The sequence below is a fragment of the Ambystoma mexicanum genome, chromosome 8 (genome assembly GCF_040938575.1).
Source record: "Ambystoma mexicanum isolate Mex_15411 chromosome 8, UKY_AmexF1_1, whole genome shotgun sequence".
Classification (NCBI taxonomy): domain Eukaryota; kingdom Metazoa; phylum Chordata; class Amphibia; order Caudata; family Ambystomatidae; genus Ambystoma; species Ambystoma mexicanum.
The window spans coordinates 541,408,149-541,427,960 of NC_090929.1; the positions used below are offsets into that span (position 1 = coordinate 541,408,149).

The following is a 19,812-nucleotide window of genomic DNA, read 5'->3' on the forward strand; positions in this document are numbered from 1 at the left end:
ATTATATTAACAGATTTTCAACTCCAGCTCCTTCCTTACAGGAAGGTTCAGGAAAAACCGACAGCAAAAGTGGTCCATCAGTTGCCAGGGTCTTACCAGTATATACAATCAAAAGAGCAGTGGTTGAACAGCTTTTCCATGCCAAGGCTGGCCAAAAACCCTCAAGCAGGGGATGGGTCACGAACAGAGGGGAACATTACATACACAAGCAGAGAGCATGAGTGGGCAGCCACACAAGGATGCAAAAGATAAATGCTTGCATTAACTCAGACTGTCATTTGCAGACATAACCCAGCAATATCCATTGATTGCAACTCCTGCCAGAAAACAAGTAACCACGAGTACATCCAGAAGTCCCGGTTTTGCCAGGACTGTCCCGAGAGTTTTAATTTAAAAACCCTGTCCCGGTTTCAGGAAAGGGTTGTCGACCACTGCAGAGATTTAATAAATCAAGTTGACATTCATTGGTAATAAACAGTTGGCTTGCTTTCAATTATCACTTTTGTCAGTAGGTTTCTCTTCCACCCTAAAGTAGGCTCGAACCACCAACCTTTCTTTTGACAGACACATTTACTGATTGCGCCACAGAAGTGGATAAGAAACACTCACTGTGTTAACAAGCAAAGCAAAAGCTCTTTTGTTTTTAACATGCTTAGTGTCACAGCCGAATCTGTAGCTCATATGTAAGTAGAGAAGTGCTGGAAATTGTATTTATTTTAATGTGCGAGCCTGGGAGAGAGGGGCAGTGGGGGCGGGGGGTTGAATGGGATGGCGGTGCTAGTCCTACTTTTGTGTAGCCTGTCCCGTCGTTTTTTTATTTTCAAAATCTGATCACCATATCAATAAGTCTCCCTAACCACTTGTAAACAGGATAAAGTGACATCATGGTACCAGGAGCGTCTTGAGGTGGGAAGTGTGGTATGAAAGAAAAAACCTGTATGGTCTACTTCAGGATATTAGGGAAATTGCCTTTAAAGATATACAATTTTATTTATCAAAACAATTCGCAGAAAATAGTGGCTGTACATTACAAATATGAAAGATAGCATCCCTGTTTTAGCATAAACCTGGAAGAAGCTTGGACTGATTCTCCCATTGTGTCTCTTAAGGGTAGAGGAGTTTGTCCTTGCATCCAGACAAAAAAACGATGACATGGCTTATGACAGAATAAACAAAATGTTAATCTTTTTTAAAAGCAAAGGCTGACAGTTTATTTGTAGACTGGTCGAAAGGTTTACGTTTTTTGGCTGTGGCGGTATCCTCGCTCTCAGATGCCTGTCTATCTTTTTGGCATTCCTTGTCATCTGCAGGCCGCTTTCTCTTCTTGGCATCAGCTGAATTACTGGGATCCCCGGAAGAGTCTCCTTTTGCCTTCTCAGTCCAGAGCATCCTCTCTTCAGGGGAAAGCATCCTAAATCGGCCCATGCCCTCCTTAATCACTTCAGATTCTTCCATCTCAAGATTGTTACTCAAAATACTTGCTCGGTTGTCGTCCAGCCACAACTGGAACCCAGTTTTGGGTTTTGTGGTTGTGACCACTGGGGTTGAGGGTATGGCATTCTCGTCTTTTTTCTCTTTTTCGTCTGCCTTTTTACTGTTTGCTTTGGGAGTGACCATCTGGAATAGAGTAGCTTGGGACTGCTTGGACTTTGGCTTAGGAATCAAGGGTTTGATCTCAACCGATTTCTGTTTGTTTGGTTCCAAAGTAGAAGGAGTCACAACTTTTCTGGAAAACGTGTTGATGTTGTCCAAAATATTAGCAGAACGAACTGCACCTCCTGGGAACCCTGGGCTGTTCTGCTTTGCAGCTACCTTGAAGGGATTAACTCTGCCTTGACTGCCCGACACTGCTGTGTCCTCATTTTTGGTCATAGGTTCTTCGGAGGAGCTCACGCTTTTCCTGAAAGGGTTAAGCCTTTGTTTTTGCTTATCAGTATCGCTCTCTGGTTGCAGCTCATCAACCGTATCTGGCTCATCAGCAGTTTCTATATCTTGCTCATTGCGATGATTCGCAATCGAAGGCTTGCTCCATTCTGTGCTGGTTCTACTATAACCAGCATTTATCCTGCTTCGGAAGTCTTCCACTTGCTCGTCTTCCTGCTTTTCTTGAGCTGCTGCCAACTCTGCAGTCCTCTCCAGAGCCAGGTCACTAAGTCGCTGGGCCAAAATGAGCCTTTTTGAGCGAGAGGCGTACTTGATTGCCAAGTTCATGACATTTGGAGACATCAACTCAGCAAGCTCCATGCATCGAAATTCCCGCTCCAGCTTGCAAGACAGAGCAAACATTTTCATTAGAAGTTCTTGTTGTTCTTTCATGGTTTGAGTTTTCACACTTTCATCAAACTCATAGTCATTTTGAGAGAGATAATCTATGTGATGGTTGAAAACTACAGAGCGCCAATATTGTTCCTCCATCTGTCCCTTCTCTGTTGCAATTTGACAATATGGAAGCTTAAATGCTAACACTGCAACAGCAGGACGAGGGAGCGTGGGTGGGAATCTAGATCCTTTACAAGGGATGCACCGGAGTTGCTGTGGGTTCTCATGAATGCCAACCACCCAATAGTGATCAGACTTTCCTTTGCAGTAATCTCTTAAATCACAAATCGGAGCCCAAGTGTTGCCAAGTCCTCTATTCAGCATTCGTACAATGCCCTCAGAGTCGACATAACATGGGGTACCTTCAGCCGAAAAGCCTACCCATGTTAGGTGGGCTTTCCTTCCCAGCGGAAGTGGGTCACCATGCAAAACCTGGCACTTTTTCTTACCTAGCTCCATTAGCTGCACGCCCAGGCACTGATCCCCATCAAAACCCATACCTCGATGATACATTATCATAAGTTGCTCACCGTGCCCCGACATTGATACTACAGGACCAAGCAGGCTGAAGATTTCCCTCTGAACTCCTCCTATTGTAAACACTCGAAGTAGTTGCAAACTTGTGGCACAGGCAACCCATCCCTGCCCAAGACAAACAGCTTGAATGTCTTCATTCTTTGTCAGATCTACTGTCCATTCTTTGTTGGTATCCCAGGAACTAAAATGAAGACACTGAAGCTTGCTCTGTAGTTCTTCTGTGCTCGTACATGCGAGCACAACAGCTTCCTGGGACATATCAGCAATTGTATGATTGAGTGTGTTTGTCAAGTGCATAGCATGATGAACAGATGTATCATGAAATTCAACATCTATGGCATTATCCTGCTCGTCATTGTAACAACGAATCACGCCAACAGAATTCCATACCATGAAGCGATGCATGAGGTGAGAAGGAGTAGACCCTGACTGAAATGATTTCTGGCGTGGAGTTGGCATTGGACCCTCATACACGGGTCTTTGGGGTGCAGGTACTGGGACAGCACGCAGACTGCTGGCTTCATCAACATCATCATCAATGCCCTTTTCACGATCAATACTGGGCTTTAGCGATGGTATGTCCAGAGAGTTATCATCATCATCTAGCATTGGCCCACGGATTCTGGTACGTCCTGAAATCAGCATTGGACCATCTTCATCATCATCATCTTGAGGCTCAATTGGGTCATGATTTAAAAAATCCTCATCGTCGTCATCTCCATCAAAAAGGTCATCATAGTCTTTTGTGGCTGCTTTGGAAACTTCAGTAGCTGGTTCATTTTCGCCCCCTTTACAAACATTGTCAAGTAATCCTAGATTTCCTTCAGTGTCTGTGTAGGCAATTTGACCCCCTTTCGGGTGCCAAGCCAAGGAACAAATTGTATAACCTTTCTCATGCTTCACTCTGTCAATGCACTGTTTTGTCTGTACGTTCCATATAACAATACAGCCATCAACGGATCCAGCAACGAGAAACTGGCCACAAGGGGACCAGGTTAACACATTTAAAGTCTGTGTGATGAAGTCATCTGAAAGATCAACTTGTATGTGCCAGGTCTGCCTTTCATACAGTTTAACATTTGTTCCAACTGGAACAGCCAGCAGCTTTCCTTTCCTAGGTTGCCATGCATGCCTGCAAATTGATTTCGCATTTACCACATCACTGCACTTCTGTAGTAAGTCCCAGTTTATCTCACAGCTCTGATCTTGAATATTCCACACTCGAACAGACCCATCACAGCTTGCGGAAGCCACAAATACATTTTTGGGGTCAAAGGAAAGGCTTAAGACTGGTGCATCATGCCCACGGAATGTTTTCTGTTGACTGCTGTCGTTTACTTGCACGACTTTAACCAAAAAGTCACTGGAGCCAGCAGCCACCTCGGTGCCATCATCATTAAATACAACGTGGTTTGCATTGCTTGTGAACCGTGTAAGGATGCCATCAGGAGCGCCATCAGGGTAAGTATGAATCTGGACAGTGTTGTTGGAAACCGCAGTGACCATTTTTCCATTCTTCAATGTAAGAGAGTATGCCTTTTCTCCCACATTAATAGATTTAGGGTCGTCGTCGTCCAGGCTCTGCCAGATTCTAACATCCCCATCACTGCCACAGGTCACAATACAACTTCCAGAATCGTCGAAGCAGACATCAGTGTGACCTTCTGTATGTCCATACCGCATCGGTAACTTCGTTGAAGGCATCGTCAACTAATTTCACTTCTGCGGATTACTAGGTAACTCGGTCCTCCTGTAGAAAGAGTTGGGAAGTGCCAAGTGGTGGAGAGGCTTACTGCGTTTAGTGCGTTATGCTGTGGTATATTGAATGATTCGCGCCACTGCGGGCTACTTCCAATCCGAGAAAAGGACCTTAGCAACGCTCCGCCGGCTCGTCATCACATGGTTTGTACGTTCAGGCGTATCTGGGAAGTCACGTGGCCCAGGTTGAGCGCTTCATCAACTTGTCTTTGAAATGCGTGGACCAAGTGGGAACGTGCCGTCGCCTTGTCGTGGCGGAGAGGGGGAGGTCGGCGCTTTAGACAGCACCGTTCAAACAAATTTGGTCTACAGTTAGTCTCGTTGGGGATTCGATATGTACAAGAGGGTGTTTTTTTGTGCAGTGGGCCGAGCACGGGAATTCCTCATTTAAGGCGAATTTCCAGTATCCCAGTTTACATTAATACACTTAGTGCTTTAAGTGAGATAAGAAATTGGAGGGGGCGGCGGAATTCAATTGGGGGCGTGGTAAACATGATGGGCGTCACCTAAAGAAGAACATGTAAAAAGCACAGGGGTGGTGTGGCCTACATAACTAAGTGCATACTGCAACACCGTCTGCTTGGTACAACCAAAGCATATGACCCTGGATTAGCACTTACTTGTGGCTCTGTGCATGTTTCTGATTCACTTCATAGCTTACGTCAATATGCTAAACACCTAATGACTAGAGTTGCTTCGTATATAATAATAGTGCAATTTAGGTATTTAGCACCACAAAGTTATTTTCCACTTGGCTTACTTATGTTATGTTAGTGGTACTTGTATAGCAAACCGTCGCCAACGGAATTGGTCCCCAGGCGCTCTGGCAGATCTGTAAACAGGAAGGGCGGGGTAGGGTTAGTCGGAGGAGGGGAGAAGGCGAGTGGGAGAAGTGGTGTGCTGTTGGCAGCTTCAGCTCAGTATATACCGAGTGCTGGGCTTTGGTGCTAGTATCGGATCGGATGAAGGCCTCGAATGTTGTGGGTGAAGTTTATGTGTTGTTGATGCGGTGTGGTAAAGTGCGTGCGGGTTGCTGGGAGAGAGATGGCTGTGTGGGTTTAAGTATGCAGAAGATTGAGGGTTGGGTTAGTGGGGTCTGTATCCTGGTTCAGGTATTTATTGTTCCGTTAGAGTTGTATACCTGTGGGTTCGGATGTTGCTGGTTCCTCATGGGCCGACTCGATTTGGCGGTGTTGCGCTGATCCAACTCTATCCTATTGAGTATAGTTTGGATTGGTGGGTGCGTCTGAACCTAATCTTCAGGTGTGGGACTGGGCGGGTGATATCTATTCTCAGGTGATCTTGTGTACCCCAGTCGGTTAATGCTTTGAATGGTTCAGGGTCGGGGTTGTGTTGAAGTGTTGTCCTAGTGGATCCGTCTTGGTGAACGTGTGTATTCAGACGTTCGTATCCTTCTGTCCTGACTGGTTCTTTGATTTCCGTGGGGTGAACATCCTTGGAACTGTTGTTTAGTTGTAGTTTTGTGTGGTGGGGCATTGTGCTTCCTGCTTTGTATTGGTGGACAGTGTGTAGTGATGAAACATTCTGTTTCTCACCCATTGCATTGGGGTCCGTGATGCAGTGCTTCCTTTCCCTCTCTATGTTTTGTTCTTAGGGCTGTTGGGGAAGGTCATAGTTAAGGTCATGGTCCTCTTGATGATTCGTTCTAGTCTTTCTGTCTTAGTTTGCTATGTTTACTATCTTTGGTCGTATTGCGACTGTCTCCCGTTTGGTCCTCTATGTGCCGTGGGATATTTACCTCAGCTTTTCCCATTGATTGATCGGTGTGTATCGCGGTCGCTCTACGTTCATTGATGTTTTTAGTTATGTCGGTGCCCCTGTGGCCAGTCTTTCTAGTTATGACGTGAAGAGCCAGGTTTTGAGTAATTTCCTGAATAATAGGTGGTTTCTTGTGTTACGTGTGTACTTTGGAAGGTCGTTCCAGGTTTTTGGGGCTTGGTAAGAGAAGGAGGATCCTCCAAGTTTTCTTTTGTTGTAGGGCTTCGGTTCCAAGCGGATGTCCATGCTTGATCTGAGCGTTCTTGTTGGTTGATGTAGGCGTAGTTTGTCTCTTAGGAACTCAGCGCCTTCGTTGTGTACTGCTCTGTGCGTAATGCACATTGTTTTGAATTTTATTTGTTGTTTTATTGGTAGCCCATGTAGGGTTTTCAGCGCTGGTGCAGTGTGTTCTCTTCGGGGTAGTTTCAGAAGTAGTCTGGCTGCCGCGTTTTTAATGCGTTGTAGTTTTTTTAGGAGTCGTTCAGGCATGCCTAGGTATAGGCTATTGGCAGAGCTGTTTGTTGAGGTGCTCGCAGTCTACGGCTATACGGCAGTCTCCAGTTTCTTCCAGTCTGTGGTTGGAGGTGTGACCAACACAGCCTTCTTAAACTCATTCCAACCGCGGAGTGGCCGCGGAGCTGCTCGCTGAGGTGTTCGCAGTCTACGGCATTCCGCGGCCGCTCCGCGGCCGCTCCGCGGCCCGCTCGGTCCTGAGATGTTGGCCTGTGAAATAGGTAGTGAGGGGCACCAGCTTCGGAGTTAGCGGACCCGGATTGAGGACAGCCCCTTGAAGCCGGTGAGCCGCGTAAGAAAAGCGTCCTCTAAGAAGACCAATAAAGCACAATTAAACTTCAAATTACTTGAAGCCACGGTGCCGTCGGACTCCAGTAAACACCAATCAGACTATACTGAAGTCTTTATTGGCTTGAAAGAAGTTCCCTCAGCCCTAACATCATCGGAACAGTACAGCCATAGTGAGGGGAGTGATCAACCAGCAATGGCAGGGGTGGCGGTCGAAGTTATTAAACACGTCTCAACGGTGCAAAAGATGAACTTATTTCATCTCCCCTTGCCCCAGAAAACAGCATATCGGGCCCCACCAGCCCTTAAGTCTTGCCGGTGGAGGACCCAGCAACTTACCCTGCGAATCACACCGCCGCCGAGGAGGAAGCTTCTGAGGGCGAGAACAAGGATGAGGCACCCAGTTCCTTCCCTCTGGACCCGCGAGGCTCGCCCGCTCAGACACCGAGTGCTCCTCCTCTCGATCTGAGCGCTGCCGCCGGCCGGGAGCCCGTCGCGGAGGTGACGAGTCTTGCGGCCGATGTTAGGGAGAATTCTCTGTTTAGGCTGAATTTCCTAACCTAGTGAGTCCCCCAGCAGCTTTGCTGGATTTCTGGAGTTTGTTTTTTTCATCCTGCCAAGAGTGAGACTCTTTTCCTCCCACTCTTGGATATGAATGTGGTTGATTCCTTTGAATGTCTATGTGTTCTATGGGCTATGGGGTCTTTTACTCCATAGGGCCTCATGTGTTTTGCTCTGTGTGTTACACCGCACCCTCCGTGCCGTAACACTGGGGTGTCCTAGAGGATCCCCACCATAGACTCCATATCCTGGGACTGACAACTGTCTCCCAGGGCATGTAAAGTCACCATTGGCTTTACTAGACCTAAATTTACTAACAGAACTAGTACAAACCATCCTATTGTGGACGTACGAGTAGGGGTGATTCGATTTCCCCTGGGTCTGTTGTTCGAGGGGGCACTGTCCCATCCCCCCTCGTCGAGTTTTGGCTGGTGGCAGTGGATACTACTTTTATATTCGACCGTGAATATATTCCTATGGGATTCTTCCCATTGTTGGAGGCTAATACTTTTTCACGTTAGTCTCTAACATACCGCAGGTTTAATTATCTTAAATAAATTCACCGGTTGGTATTTTCTGCCAGAACTCGGTTTTTAAAATGGCGTATGTGTTCGCCTCTGTAACTCCGAACCAAAGGTTGAGCCCTTTGTTCCACTTTTGGCGGGCTTCTGCACAGAAGCCCTCCAGAGTGGTGCCATTCTGTCTGGGTACCACAGGGGGTGTGGGAGGGGGTTTAGGCACCCTGGACTGAGTTGCCTTGCCAACTCAAGTCGCACTCTGGTGTGATTGGCCCAAGTGGTGAGCCGCCCCGCTCACCACTTAGCGTGTTTGATTGACAGCTAGGCTGAATGAATGCGGGTTTTCTGCATAAAAGCAGGGCTTTTGGGACTGGATCTTCAGAAGTCGCCACAGGACCTAAGAATCCGACGAGGTAAAGCTGAGCTGACCTGCAACGACGACACCTTCGGTGGAGCCCTGCTGAACCGACTCACCACTTCCCAACGACAGAGGAGATCTCCCTGCTGGAGAGTCTTCTTCCCCTGACTGGTGGGAACAACCAGTCCCTTTGCTTTTTTACTTCGCTTCCAATACGTCTAGTGGTCGAATTGCCCGTGCTGAGCACCCCGGCAACCGGATAGCCACTAACCACTGTACCGCGACCAAAAGGTGGTGCCTTGTGACGGAGCACTCCGCGGCTGGTCTCTTCCCTGGTGGTGCAACGATCTTCAACTTTTCTTCGACAACGAGATCCTCTCATCTTCTGGCAAAGCCCCGACCTGCATCCACCACCAGGAACAAATGCCCCCGCCGGAGCTGGCTCTTCACTTACAAGGTACTGTGTCTGCCTGGCTTCCCTTGTGACGGTTAGCGTGAGGTGTCTTAAATCCTTACCTTTCCATTGGGTCGCCTCCAGACCTTCTTAACTTTTTGTTCTAAAACTGGTCCAACCTTTCTGTGACATTTTGCTACAAAGACTTGAAGTGTATTTCCACTGTGATACTTTTGGGACATACAGCATTGCCTCTCTCCGAGTGGGCCTGGCCTCTGACCTTTGTGATTTACAGTAGACCCTGCCTTGCTTGCCTTGCATTTGCTTCATAAAAGTGTTGGTACCGAGTTGGTTTCATACCCTGCCTTTTCTCTCCCTGTCTAACAAATATTAGAGTGCCATCTAGGTTAGGCATTCACCTCTGTCTGCAAACAAGTGGTGCCGTTGAACCTAGACTTGTCGAAATATTGTTAGGGGATTGATATACTTATAGTAATTGTGATTGACGTTGTTTGCTGTATTAGTGCCAGTGTGTTTTTCGTAGATGTGTTTTTAAATAAATAATTTTATATCTCTACACCCAAGCTCTGATCCGTGTCTGCTTGTTCTACTGTGTAAATTGACCTATCTTCTATACTCTAAATACGGCCTACCTCATCTTGAGAGAAGTCTGACTGCTCAGCCATAGCTACCAGGTAAATCTGGGTGGTACAGACTGCTACCAATTGGGTTTACTGCTAACTCCTGCAGACTTAAACTTTTTGCAGTGGTCCCAGAGGGAACTGCACAGGTTTCTGCCTAACAGCTGACGAGGCGCGAGCATTGGAGAGTGAGTTGGAAAACACGGGGCAGAGCCGCGGTCCGGTCGCGGGGACTCTGCCGATTATGCTGCCCTCGCTGGATACTGAGGAAATCTCAAACTCTGAGACTCATACCGATTCAATGTTTGGCTTGGACGATCGTCGGAATACTACTTTGCCAGAACGCCAAAAATTTGGGCCCCTTGTCCGGAAAATCAGGAGCTCCAGCGAATGAAGGACCCATCTGCATTGGGGGCTCACCTTGTACCCGCCACCCCCCTAAAAGTGCCTATTTTGCTCACACCCTTAGTTATTCACCACCGCGTCGGCTAAATTAGCCGACCTCCGGAACAAAGAAGAAACCAAAGTGGAAACCCACCAAGTAATCAAAAATGAGGACCTCCCCAGTTCCCCAAATAAGAGCGTTATCGGCCAGACTACGGAGGACTGCTCGTACTCTACAATAGAGTACTCTGAAGATGACTTGAATGCATTGGGGGACGCTCCCAAACCTCAGACCATCCCCCAAAGACTCAACTTCTCTGAGTCACACTCTACGCCGACAGAAACAGTATCTACAAGCCGATACAATCCCACGTTGGCCAGAAACATTAAGCATCAGTCACAATATAATATGACGTCTTTCTCAAAGCTTACTAAGCAGCAATCTTGCAAAAAACCATCAATGAAAGATAAAACACCATTGCGTCTCTTCAAGGCCCAAAAAACATCAGCGACGGGATCAATAGTCGATTTCTTTGCGATGAAAACAAAACAACCGCAGGGGGATGACAAAGCTGAGATATCGGACGCAGAACTCCTGGAAGGAACCCATCAAGATCTAACTCAGGAAAGTGTAAAAGACTCCTTGTGCAAACTTGCGTTTCTGAAAAGATGGCACCTAAAAGTGGAGAGGCCGCCAGGCTTTGGAACCACCTTGAACGCACCGGAACCTAAACCGATACCAAATGTAACTAAAACCTTCACTGATCAAGTTCAAACCAACTGCGTCTCTGTGACAAATAAGATAGTCGAAGACCCTGTGCCAAGAGGTTTTGTAACTCCAAAGAAGAGTCAATTTCTGACTGAACCCTCGGGCCAAGAACCAGTAAACTTGACCGGCCAGGAAGTGATGAAAAGAGACGCAGTTCCTTGCGATCCCACCCACAGGAACTCTGCAAACGAGAGGCTCAATAATTCACGTCGCTCCTCAATGGGAAGATGCGTTTCTGACTCTACGCCCGACCCTAGAGCCGCTCCAGGCTCACCTACCACACCATCAAAAAAAAAAAAATAGACCCTTTTGTCATCATGTCATCCTTGTCCATCGCACTAGCTCCCTTCACTAAGCTGTACAAAGCACTTAATGACACAGCTAAAGACCAAGTAACTTTAATGGCCCATATGCAAACGCGACTTTCCTTCATTGAAGGTTACATCACAGCAAAAGAAATCAATAAGCCTCCTACGGGAGAAGCTGCTTCGCAATCTGGAAATTCTGCTGCCTCTACAAAGTGCTCGAAGTCCACTCAAACGGAAGAGCAGCCCATCAAAACCTTCCAATTTACAGGAAATTCTGCAAAAGAAGTCATGACAGCCCTTAACAAACAAGCAAAAAGTGAGCCACCTGGCCGGAACTCAGCGAAAATAGGTGACGTTCCTCCTCCAAGCTCGATTTCACTGACATCAAAAGTAAAGACAATATCCTTCAATGGTAAGATTTTGCTGCTGCCCTCAATCAACCTGAAGAAAATCAACCCGAAAACCGTGACTAAATCTCAATTGAAAAATGGATGTGCAACTTGGTCTTCAGATCAATCCATCCAAAAAGACAGTGTCAAACTGAGCTGGCCATCCAAGACGACGACGAGTAGGCCTTTAGCCAGAACTAAAATCAATGAAGATAGTCTGGCATCCTCACTAAAACAATCCTGCCTTCCTTTTGAGCCCAAACCCAACGACCCTACCCTCCTTCCACAACCAAAGATCTCACAAATTCTCAATAAGGGAAAGCAAGATACGGAGGACACTACCTTATCAATTACGGAAAGTGAGTCCTCCCAGGTTTCTGTCTTGAATGAGACAGAAACCTGGGAGGATTGGGCCGAGGTCGACCGGAACCCACCACAAAAAAGGAAAAGAAAGGCAAACAGTCAATCTCCCTCCCTAAGTGCTGTGGACCTGGATCACAAACAAAAACAAGAAAGAAACGCACTCTCTCCGGAGCAAACAAGTCCAATCTTTCTAACATTGGAGGAGAATAAACAAAACCTCCTGGCAAAAAACAAAGGCACAAGAATGTTCCAATATCCACCGGCCAAGAAAACGGATAAGTTTTCTTTGCGGTCTATGTCCAAGCCCCGCTCATTTAATAGGAAGCCATCAACGAGAGGAGATCCCCAAAAACTAAAGCATGAACGACCGACTGAAAACTCAACTCATTGGCGCCCCAGAGTTCATAGAAGTCGTCACAGGAATGAGCGTTCTTTCACAAGAGATCGGACCACGAAAAGGCAAACAAAATCAGACTATACAGCTAGTTCCTCGGTTATACCAAGAAAACAACGGAATTCCAACTCCAGAGGGCCCAGAAACCTAAAGCACGTGACCTCACCCAGAGAAAAAAGCAAAGAACGCCGAGCCAAAAGAGAACTCCTAAGACGTTCCGTTATGTCTACCAAGACCCTTACTTTTACTCTGAAAAGTATCTGGAAAGAAGACTCCTCTTTCATTCTCAACAGAAAAACCATTCTAAAAATTCTGCACTTGGTCCCAGCACTAAAATCTCTACCATCAGAAGAGCTTACGATTGTGGAGTTTCAAGACAAAAAGCGAGTGGACAGTGTCTATTTACACATACAGTCAGAAAAAACAAAGTCACTTTTAACTAAGGCAAAAAATAAATTAAGATCTTTAGGATACGATCTTACAGACTATGAGCTTAACGAAGGTCACAAACACAAGGAGCGTTCAATAGATCACTTGGAAAGAAGATCACGAGCCAGAAAGACGAACGATCAACATACCCATGGGACCCCACACTCGCATGAGCGAGTCCCATCATTTTCAAACGGGTGTAATCCAAGGCTTGCTCCACCGAAACAAAATAAGGGCCATCGATTAAGCTCCATGGAATCGGAAAGAGTTCCACCTGGCCCTCAGAAAAACTGGACCATTACTATCGAACAAGATATTACAACTAAAGGATAAGAGAAGTTAACCTGTGATCAGAACCGAACCAGTATGAAAGAAGACCTAACCCATTGGACCTGGCTGCCTAAAGCCCTGTCCACAAAACAGAGATATTAGCAATCAAACCAAAGACTGATAAACAAGGACTCCTTCAGCCGGTCATCAAATATGGAAATCACCACCGGCCTAACCTTAGGTTCCTGGAACAACCGAGGTTTCACTCACCTGATAAACTCCTCAGATGTAAATCTTGGATCATCTGATATTTGGTGTTTCCAAGAAACATGGATTAAAAAAAAAAACAACGATAGAGGGCTACGTAACCATCTTTTCTCCAGCCCTGAGAGGAGCCACAGGTCGACCAAGGGCCGGACTACTGACTGCTTTGCGCATCGGATCCAATTTCCAGTTTCTTAAAGTCATAAAGGACGAGCTGCATATTTTGGCAGCGCTGATCCAACAAGGCTTTAGCCTACAAAGCCCAAGTCAACAAAAGAAAACAACTTATCTATTGATAAACTTGTACTGGAATCCCAAAGAATGCGTAACCGATCACTTCCTACAAAAAATTGAAAATATCCTGAAAGACGCTCTATCAAATGACTCAATTGACAGTATAATCATTTGTGGAGACTTAAACGTCAAGATTATGCAAAAATGAACTGAAAATGTACAAACAAAAGCTAGCATCACAACAATGCCAGAAAACTCCCTACAAAGAGGAAGGAAATGGGCGAACTTGATGGACACTTTTGACCTCCATAAGGCCCACTTCTTGGGAAAAGCATCCCACCCGGTCCTCCCAACCTGGGAGTTAGCCGGAAGACACGCCACTTTAGACCATGTCTATCTTTCCAGAGACCTCATGCTGCAGGTTACAGGTTTTGAGGTTATTAGAATACTCAATAGTGATCACAATCTTTTGAAAATGACGTGGACAGCTTCCCGTTTACCTGCCCATGAGAGTTTGTGTGCTCTCAGAACGACCAACATCGAGACTCATGCTAATTCCACACGTTTGAGATTGAAAGGTTCAGCCATCATGACACTAACTACAAACTACAGCCAAGCCAAAGCACTGGAAAACTCAAAAGAGTTATCCAGCCTCACGGACTATTGTCCACTACTACAGCCATACCAGGTTCAAAAAATTGGCAGCTGAATCAAAGCGAAGACCCACCATCACAACAACCTGATACTAAAAGAAAAAAGGCTCATGATGAGACGAGCTAAAAGAAAGGGCAGACGTTTTCCTTCCACTATTAACAGCAAAGCAGCTCGGATTTCAATAATTTGTTACAAGAACTGGTTAAAAGGCTTCAAACTCCAGCTCTATCAAGACGACACCGAGCAAATGCTGAGAGTACTTAGTGGTAAGCAAACAAAGGCTTTCTGGTCATTGATTGCTTCAAAAAAGCTCACCAAGTGAAGACGCCTTAACATCTAGTGTCCCAGAAGAAGCTTGGATTATCCACTTTTCAGCTCTCTTCGACTTACCCTCGAAAGGGACAGAACCTCTGAAACATCGAAGTACCCACTGGGACATTGAACTCGACCCAGCTTGTATCGAATCTAAAATAAAAAAACAAATCATCACGAGCACCCGGGCCCGACGGTTTGTCAAACATGGATTTAAAATCCAACCCCGCCAGCTGGTCTATCTTGAGAGTGAAAATCTTTGAATCCTGCATGGCATCCAGATCCATTTCAACGTCCTGGAAGACAGCAAACATAGTGCCAATTTATAAATCAGGAGACAGAGGCGATCCGAACAACTATCGCCCCATCGCACTCCTTGACTGCATCGGAAAATTCTTTGGATCCTTCCTTCTCGACAGCTTCAAGACCTGGGTGTCTTCTTCAGAAGGGTGGGACAACTTCCAAACTGGCTTCAGGAAAAATCTAAGCACCATGGGAAACATATTTACTCTTAACATCCTCAAGGCCAGAGTACAGGAAGGGGCTCCCCCTCTGTGCCTGGCTTTTATCGATTTGTTCAAAGCGTTCGATAAAGTAAATAGAGAGAAGCTATGGAGAAAACTCACCAACTGGAAATGTCCCCCCGCTTTGCTGGATCCAATACAAGAACTTTACCCCGAAACATCTATGAGAGGTCGACTCAATGGCACAGGTCTACTCTCCTCACTAATTTGCACAAGCTGCGGAGTAAAGCAAGGATGTCCCTTGGCACCAGCACTTTACAACGCCTATACAGGCGATTACCAACATTTCGAAAGAAATGTAAAAGCTTTCCCTCCTTATCTGGGCTCTGAAAAGATCAGTAGGCTGCTTTATGCAGACGATATCATTCTAATTGACCAAACGAAGATAGGGCTCCAGAGAAAATTGGACACTTTGAATGAATATCTGATAACTAACGATCTGGAAAGCAATGCCCTGAAAACCAAAGTGATGCGTCTAATAAAAACGGGCAAACGGAAAACATCAGAGACATGGTTCCTTAACGGTGCCCGCCTCGAAGAAGTGGAAACTTTCAGATACCTGGGCACCATGTTTAGCAACAAGACGAAAGAGCAACCAATGCAAGAAATTTTGGTCCACAAAAACAAAACCTTAACTAATCAACTGATTATCATGGACAAAAAATGTGGTCGCTTCGGAGTTAAGGCTGCAATTAACTTTTACAGGATGAAGTCGGTCCCAGCGCTTATCTACGGAGTGGCAGCTATGCCAAACATTACAGACTCAATTTGGCCTAAATTGGAAGGTTTTATATGGAAAAAAACGACTCTGTCTGCCTACCTCTACGCCAATAATCCTCATAAAATGAGAACTCGGCCTTATCTCACTTGAAGGCACGGTATCCCTTAACAGCCTGATGTTCTACAGGGAAGTGAGATCATCTAACGAGAAAACCTATACACTAATCCAAGAAGAAATCGAGAACGGTTCAAATAAAATGCTTAAAGTTTGGATACACAAAAATCAAACTCTCCTAAAAGCAATAGGAAGTACAGAGGATGAGCTTGTATCCAATCCAACAAAGACGGCAAATAAACTGAAGGAAACTGACTGGCGCGACACTCAGCTGAAAGCACTGAACTACAAATCTGCGGCTCACCTTCCGCTCTTTGCCCAAAAAATAAACGAGCCCATCAGCTACCTATTGAAGTTTCCAAACAAGACCTTCTGTTCGACGTTCCTGAGAGCAAGACTGAACATTCTAAAAACAAACGAGGTTTTGAGAATCCGAGGCAAATCTGAGACCGATTCTTGTCGTTTCTGTTTGAAACAGGATACAAAGGAAAGTCTAAAACATTTGATTCACCACTGTCCTGGTACCATTGGCAACAGGGAAACTCATCTAGGTAATCTATGTTCTAAATTTTCAAGACTGGACGAAGACTACTGGTGGACTTTCTTGATGAATGGGCTAAGTCGAAGACCAGTCATTGCGCTGGTAAACTTTTTGCATAGTCTGATCCTGGAGACCATCGCTCAATAAATGAAAGGCTAAAGGAATTAGCCCTAGACAATTAATTTGAAGAACAAAAATGGAAAAACATACACAAAGTACCCGAAGAAACAAGACTTTCCTTTTTGTAAAAACTGTTAATTCAGTTAACACAATACATTTTTTTTTTTTTTTAAAAAAGGCTATTGGCGTAGTCTACTTTGGACATGACGAGGGCGATGATGGTGGTCGTTTTGTTGGGGAATGATAAGAACGGTAAGATTCTCTTTGCTGCTCGCAGGAGGAAGAAGCATTTCTTGAGGAGAGCGTTTACTTGTGGCTCTAGCGTGAGATTATTGTCCATCAGAACCCCCAGGTCTTTTACAATCGCCAAGGGTGCTGGGGTTGTCATGAGTTCCCTTGGCCAAGGGATGAATTGGTTTCCTCCTCCATTTTTGTGACGATCATTATTTCAGTTTTGCCTGGGTTGATTTTGAGGGAATTGGAGTTCATCCAGAAGAATACATCGCAGAGGCAGTTTTCTAGCGTTGAGTTTCTTTCCAGGTTGTCTTGTATTTTGAAGATTATTTGTGTATCATCAGCGTAGTTGTAGCAAGTGAGGCTGTGGCTTTTGATGATTCTGATCAGTAGATACAGGTAGATGTTGAATGGTAGCGGGGAGAAGGATGATCCTTGTGGTACTCCACAGGTGGAATCTCTCGGGCTAGATTTGAAGGGTTTCATCCATACAGTTTCCATTCTGTTTGTTAGGAAAGATTTGATCCATAGTAGGGCGGTGTCTGTTATTACAAATCCTTCTAATCTCGTTATGAGGGTGTCATGGTCGACTGTGTCAAATGCTGCCGATAGGTCTAGGAGTATCAAGGCATTGCGGTTGTCCGAGTCTGCGTTGATTTGTAGATCGTCCCATATTGAGAGTAGGGCTTATTCCGTTCCTCTCAGTGGTCTGAAGCCAACTTGTGCCTGGTCTAGTAGGCCATGCTCTTCTATAAACTCTTGGGTCATTTTGTATATGTACGTTTTGAGCAGCTTGGCTGCATACGGGATGTTGGAGATGGGTCTGTAGTTGGAGAGCTCCTCTACGTTTCCCGCTGTATCTTTGAGTATTGGCCTGATGTATGCAGTTTTGAAGGCTTGTGGCACTTTCCCAGTTGCGATGGAATGGTTGAGGACGTTCCTGTGATATTCCATGGGCGTTCCTTTATTAAGAATTGATTTGTATATGTCTGGTGGGCATGGGTCTTTGGGGGACCCTGAGTTATTGCTTTCATTCCCCTGTTTGACAAATGTCTCCACTGATATTTCTGGAAAGCTTCGTAGTTTGTTTCGGTGCTCCTCCCGGGTGTAGGTTGGGGTTGTGGTCAGATCAGACGGTCTGCTTTGAATGGTTTGTTGGATGTTGGTGATTTTGTTTTTGAAGTGGTCTGCAAGGTCATTGCAGAGTTTCGCGGACGGAGTTGGTGTGGTGTTACATCCCAGAGGGTTTTTGATTTCGTTTATGATTTTGAAGAGCTCTTTTGGGTGTTTGGTGCTTCGAAGATTCTGTTGTCGTAGTGTTTCCTCTTTGCTTTTTGTATTTCCTTTTTGTAAGCCCTGTTGTGTTGTAGGAATTTCAGTTTGTTCGCTGCGTCGTTTTGGTTTCTCCAATCAAGTTATAGTCTTTGGTTTTTTCTTTTCATGGTGCAAAGTAGTGGGGGGAACCATTTTGCCATAGACTGTTTATTAGAAGAAGCGAAGGGTTTTTCTTTGGCGATGTTGTCTATAGTAGTTATAATCCATGAATGCAGCAGGATTACCTTTTTGTCCACGTCATCTTCTTCTATGAATGTTGGGTGTGGTTTGTTTAGCTTATGGCCATTTATTCTAAAGTCACTTCCACCGTGCCTCCAAGTATCTTTGAAATCTCCTTTTCTGGGAATTCACTTCTGTTGGTGCAATCCATATGCAAAATATGATGTATGCATGTATTTTGCCCCAGAGCACCTGGACAGAGCTCTGATACATGAGTTTCCTGCATCTGTAATGGACCTGGAGTTTTATTTGGTCGGTGGTGTGCGGTTTGGGGGCGTGAATGAGATCGTATGGAATTGCTCCTTCATACCAGGTGCCTGAGACATGCAAACACTCCAACATCTGTCAGTGCTACGCCCATTCCAGAACCTCCCCGAGGGACGCACACAGTTACATCTGTATTTCTCCCTGTGTACAAAATATCCGAAAGCAGGTTATGCCATGAATGCAAAACAAATAACTGCCCATTCTACTCTGTATCCCCACAAAAATCCAGTATCTTACTTCTTTTCGTAGCAAACTTAGGCTGAACGAATTAAATGTACCCTTTAGAAGCAAGATATGGACAAACGAATGTCCATTCAACCAAATATCTAGGCGTCAAAACAGATTTCTTCGTAAACTCCATCCAGCAATGCACACCCTATGGCAACAATGTGCTCTCACCCAACTTCTATAAAAGCATCCAAACGCACCACAGCCCGCATCAAAACCATGAACAGTGACTTGAGTCAGAAGCCATGCACAGCCGATCATATAACGGTCTGCTTATATACACATATGACCATAGCGTGTGTCCTCACCAACCTATGAGCCCACATATACCCTTATACTGTGGCGGCACCCCTCACAAAAAATCTACACGCCTGCATTGCCTCACCCGCACAATGGCAGCTGTGATTTGATTTCGACAAAACACCTCAGATAAAAAACAACCTTCATCATCTTGCCCCTACACACATGTCGGAACTCAGTCCCCTATACAGTTACTCAAACCACGTGGTTATTGCTGGGAGCATTGAATAACAGGATGACTTCCACCCTCCGTGTGTGCGTTGACTACACATGCAGTGGGGCTGCGCTTGACCCCATCGATCAAGGAAACCAGGCCAAGTAGGCAGGGGAAGCTCCCAACACACAGCATGGTGTGCGTACTCCATAACAAATCGTATCCAGCTCTGAAATCTGTGATCTAACTGGACCACTAAGTCTATATATTCAGCGCATTCTTGAGGTGGGTTCACGACTTCAGCCAAGACATCCTTGAGTTCTCCTCGAAGCCCTCGATGAAATAACGTGATTCATTTTACCTCAGGCCATCCAGTTTCCACTATCAACCTATTAAAGGTTGCGATGTAGGATAGAAGGTCGTGGTTACCCTGTCGTAGGGACAAAAGTTTGTTATCCAGGGCTGTCCTTGGGAGTGCCGGGCAAATTGTCTTTCCATGCTCGTTTGAAAGCCCTAAAAATCCCGAAGAATTGGGTCATCCTGAGTAACTAGTGGAATTGACCAATCAGCTGCACTGCCGCTGAGATATGACAATACAAAGGCTACCTTGGCTTGATCG

General features: G+C 45.6%; 1 protein-coding gene across 1 annotated transcript; it reads right to left on the reverse strand.

Annotated features, from left to right (window-relative positions):
• Window positions 1-342: 342 nt before the first annotated feature.
• WDHD1 (WD repeat and HMG-box DNA binding protein 1) lies at window positions 343-4,716 on the reverse strand. Its single transcript, XM_069610250.1, has one exon. The coding sequence runs from the start codon at window positions 4,558-4,560 to the stop codon at window positions 1,180-1,182; it is 3,381 nt and encodes a 1,126-aa protein (XP_069466351.1). The 5' UTR covers window positions 4,561-4,716; the 3' UTR covers window positions 343-1,179.
• Between the last annotated feature and the right edge of the window lie 15,096 nt (window positions 4,717-19,812).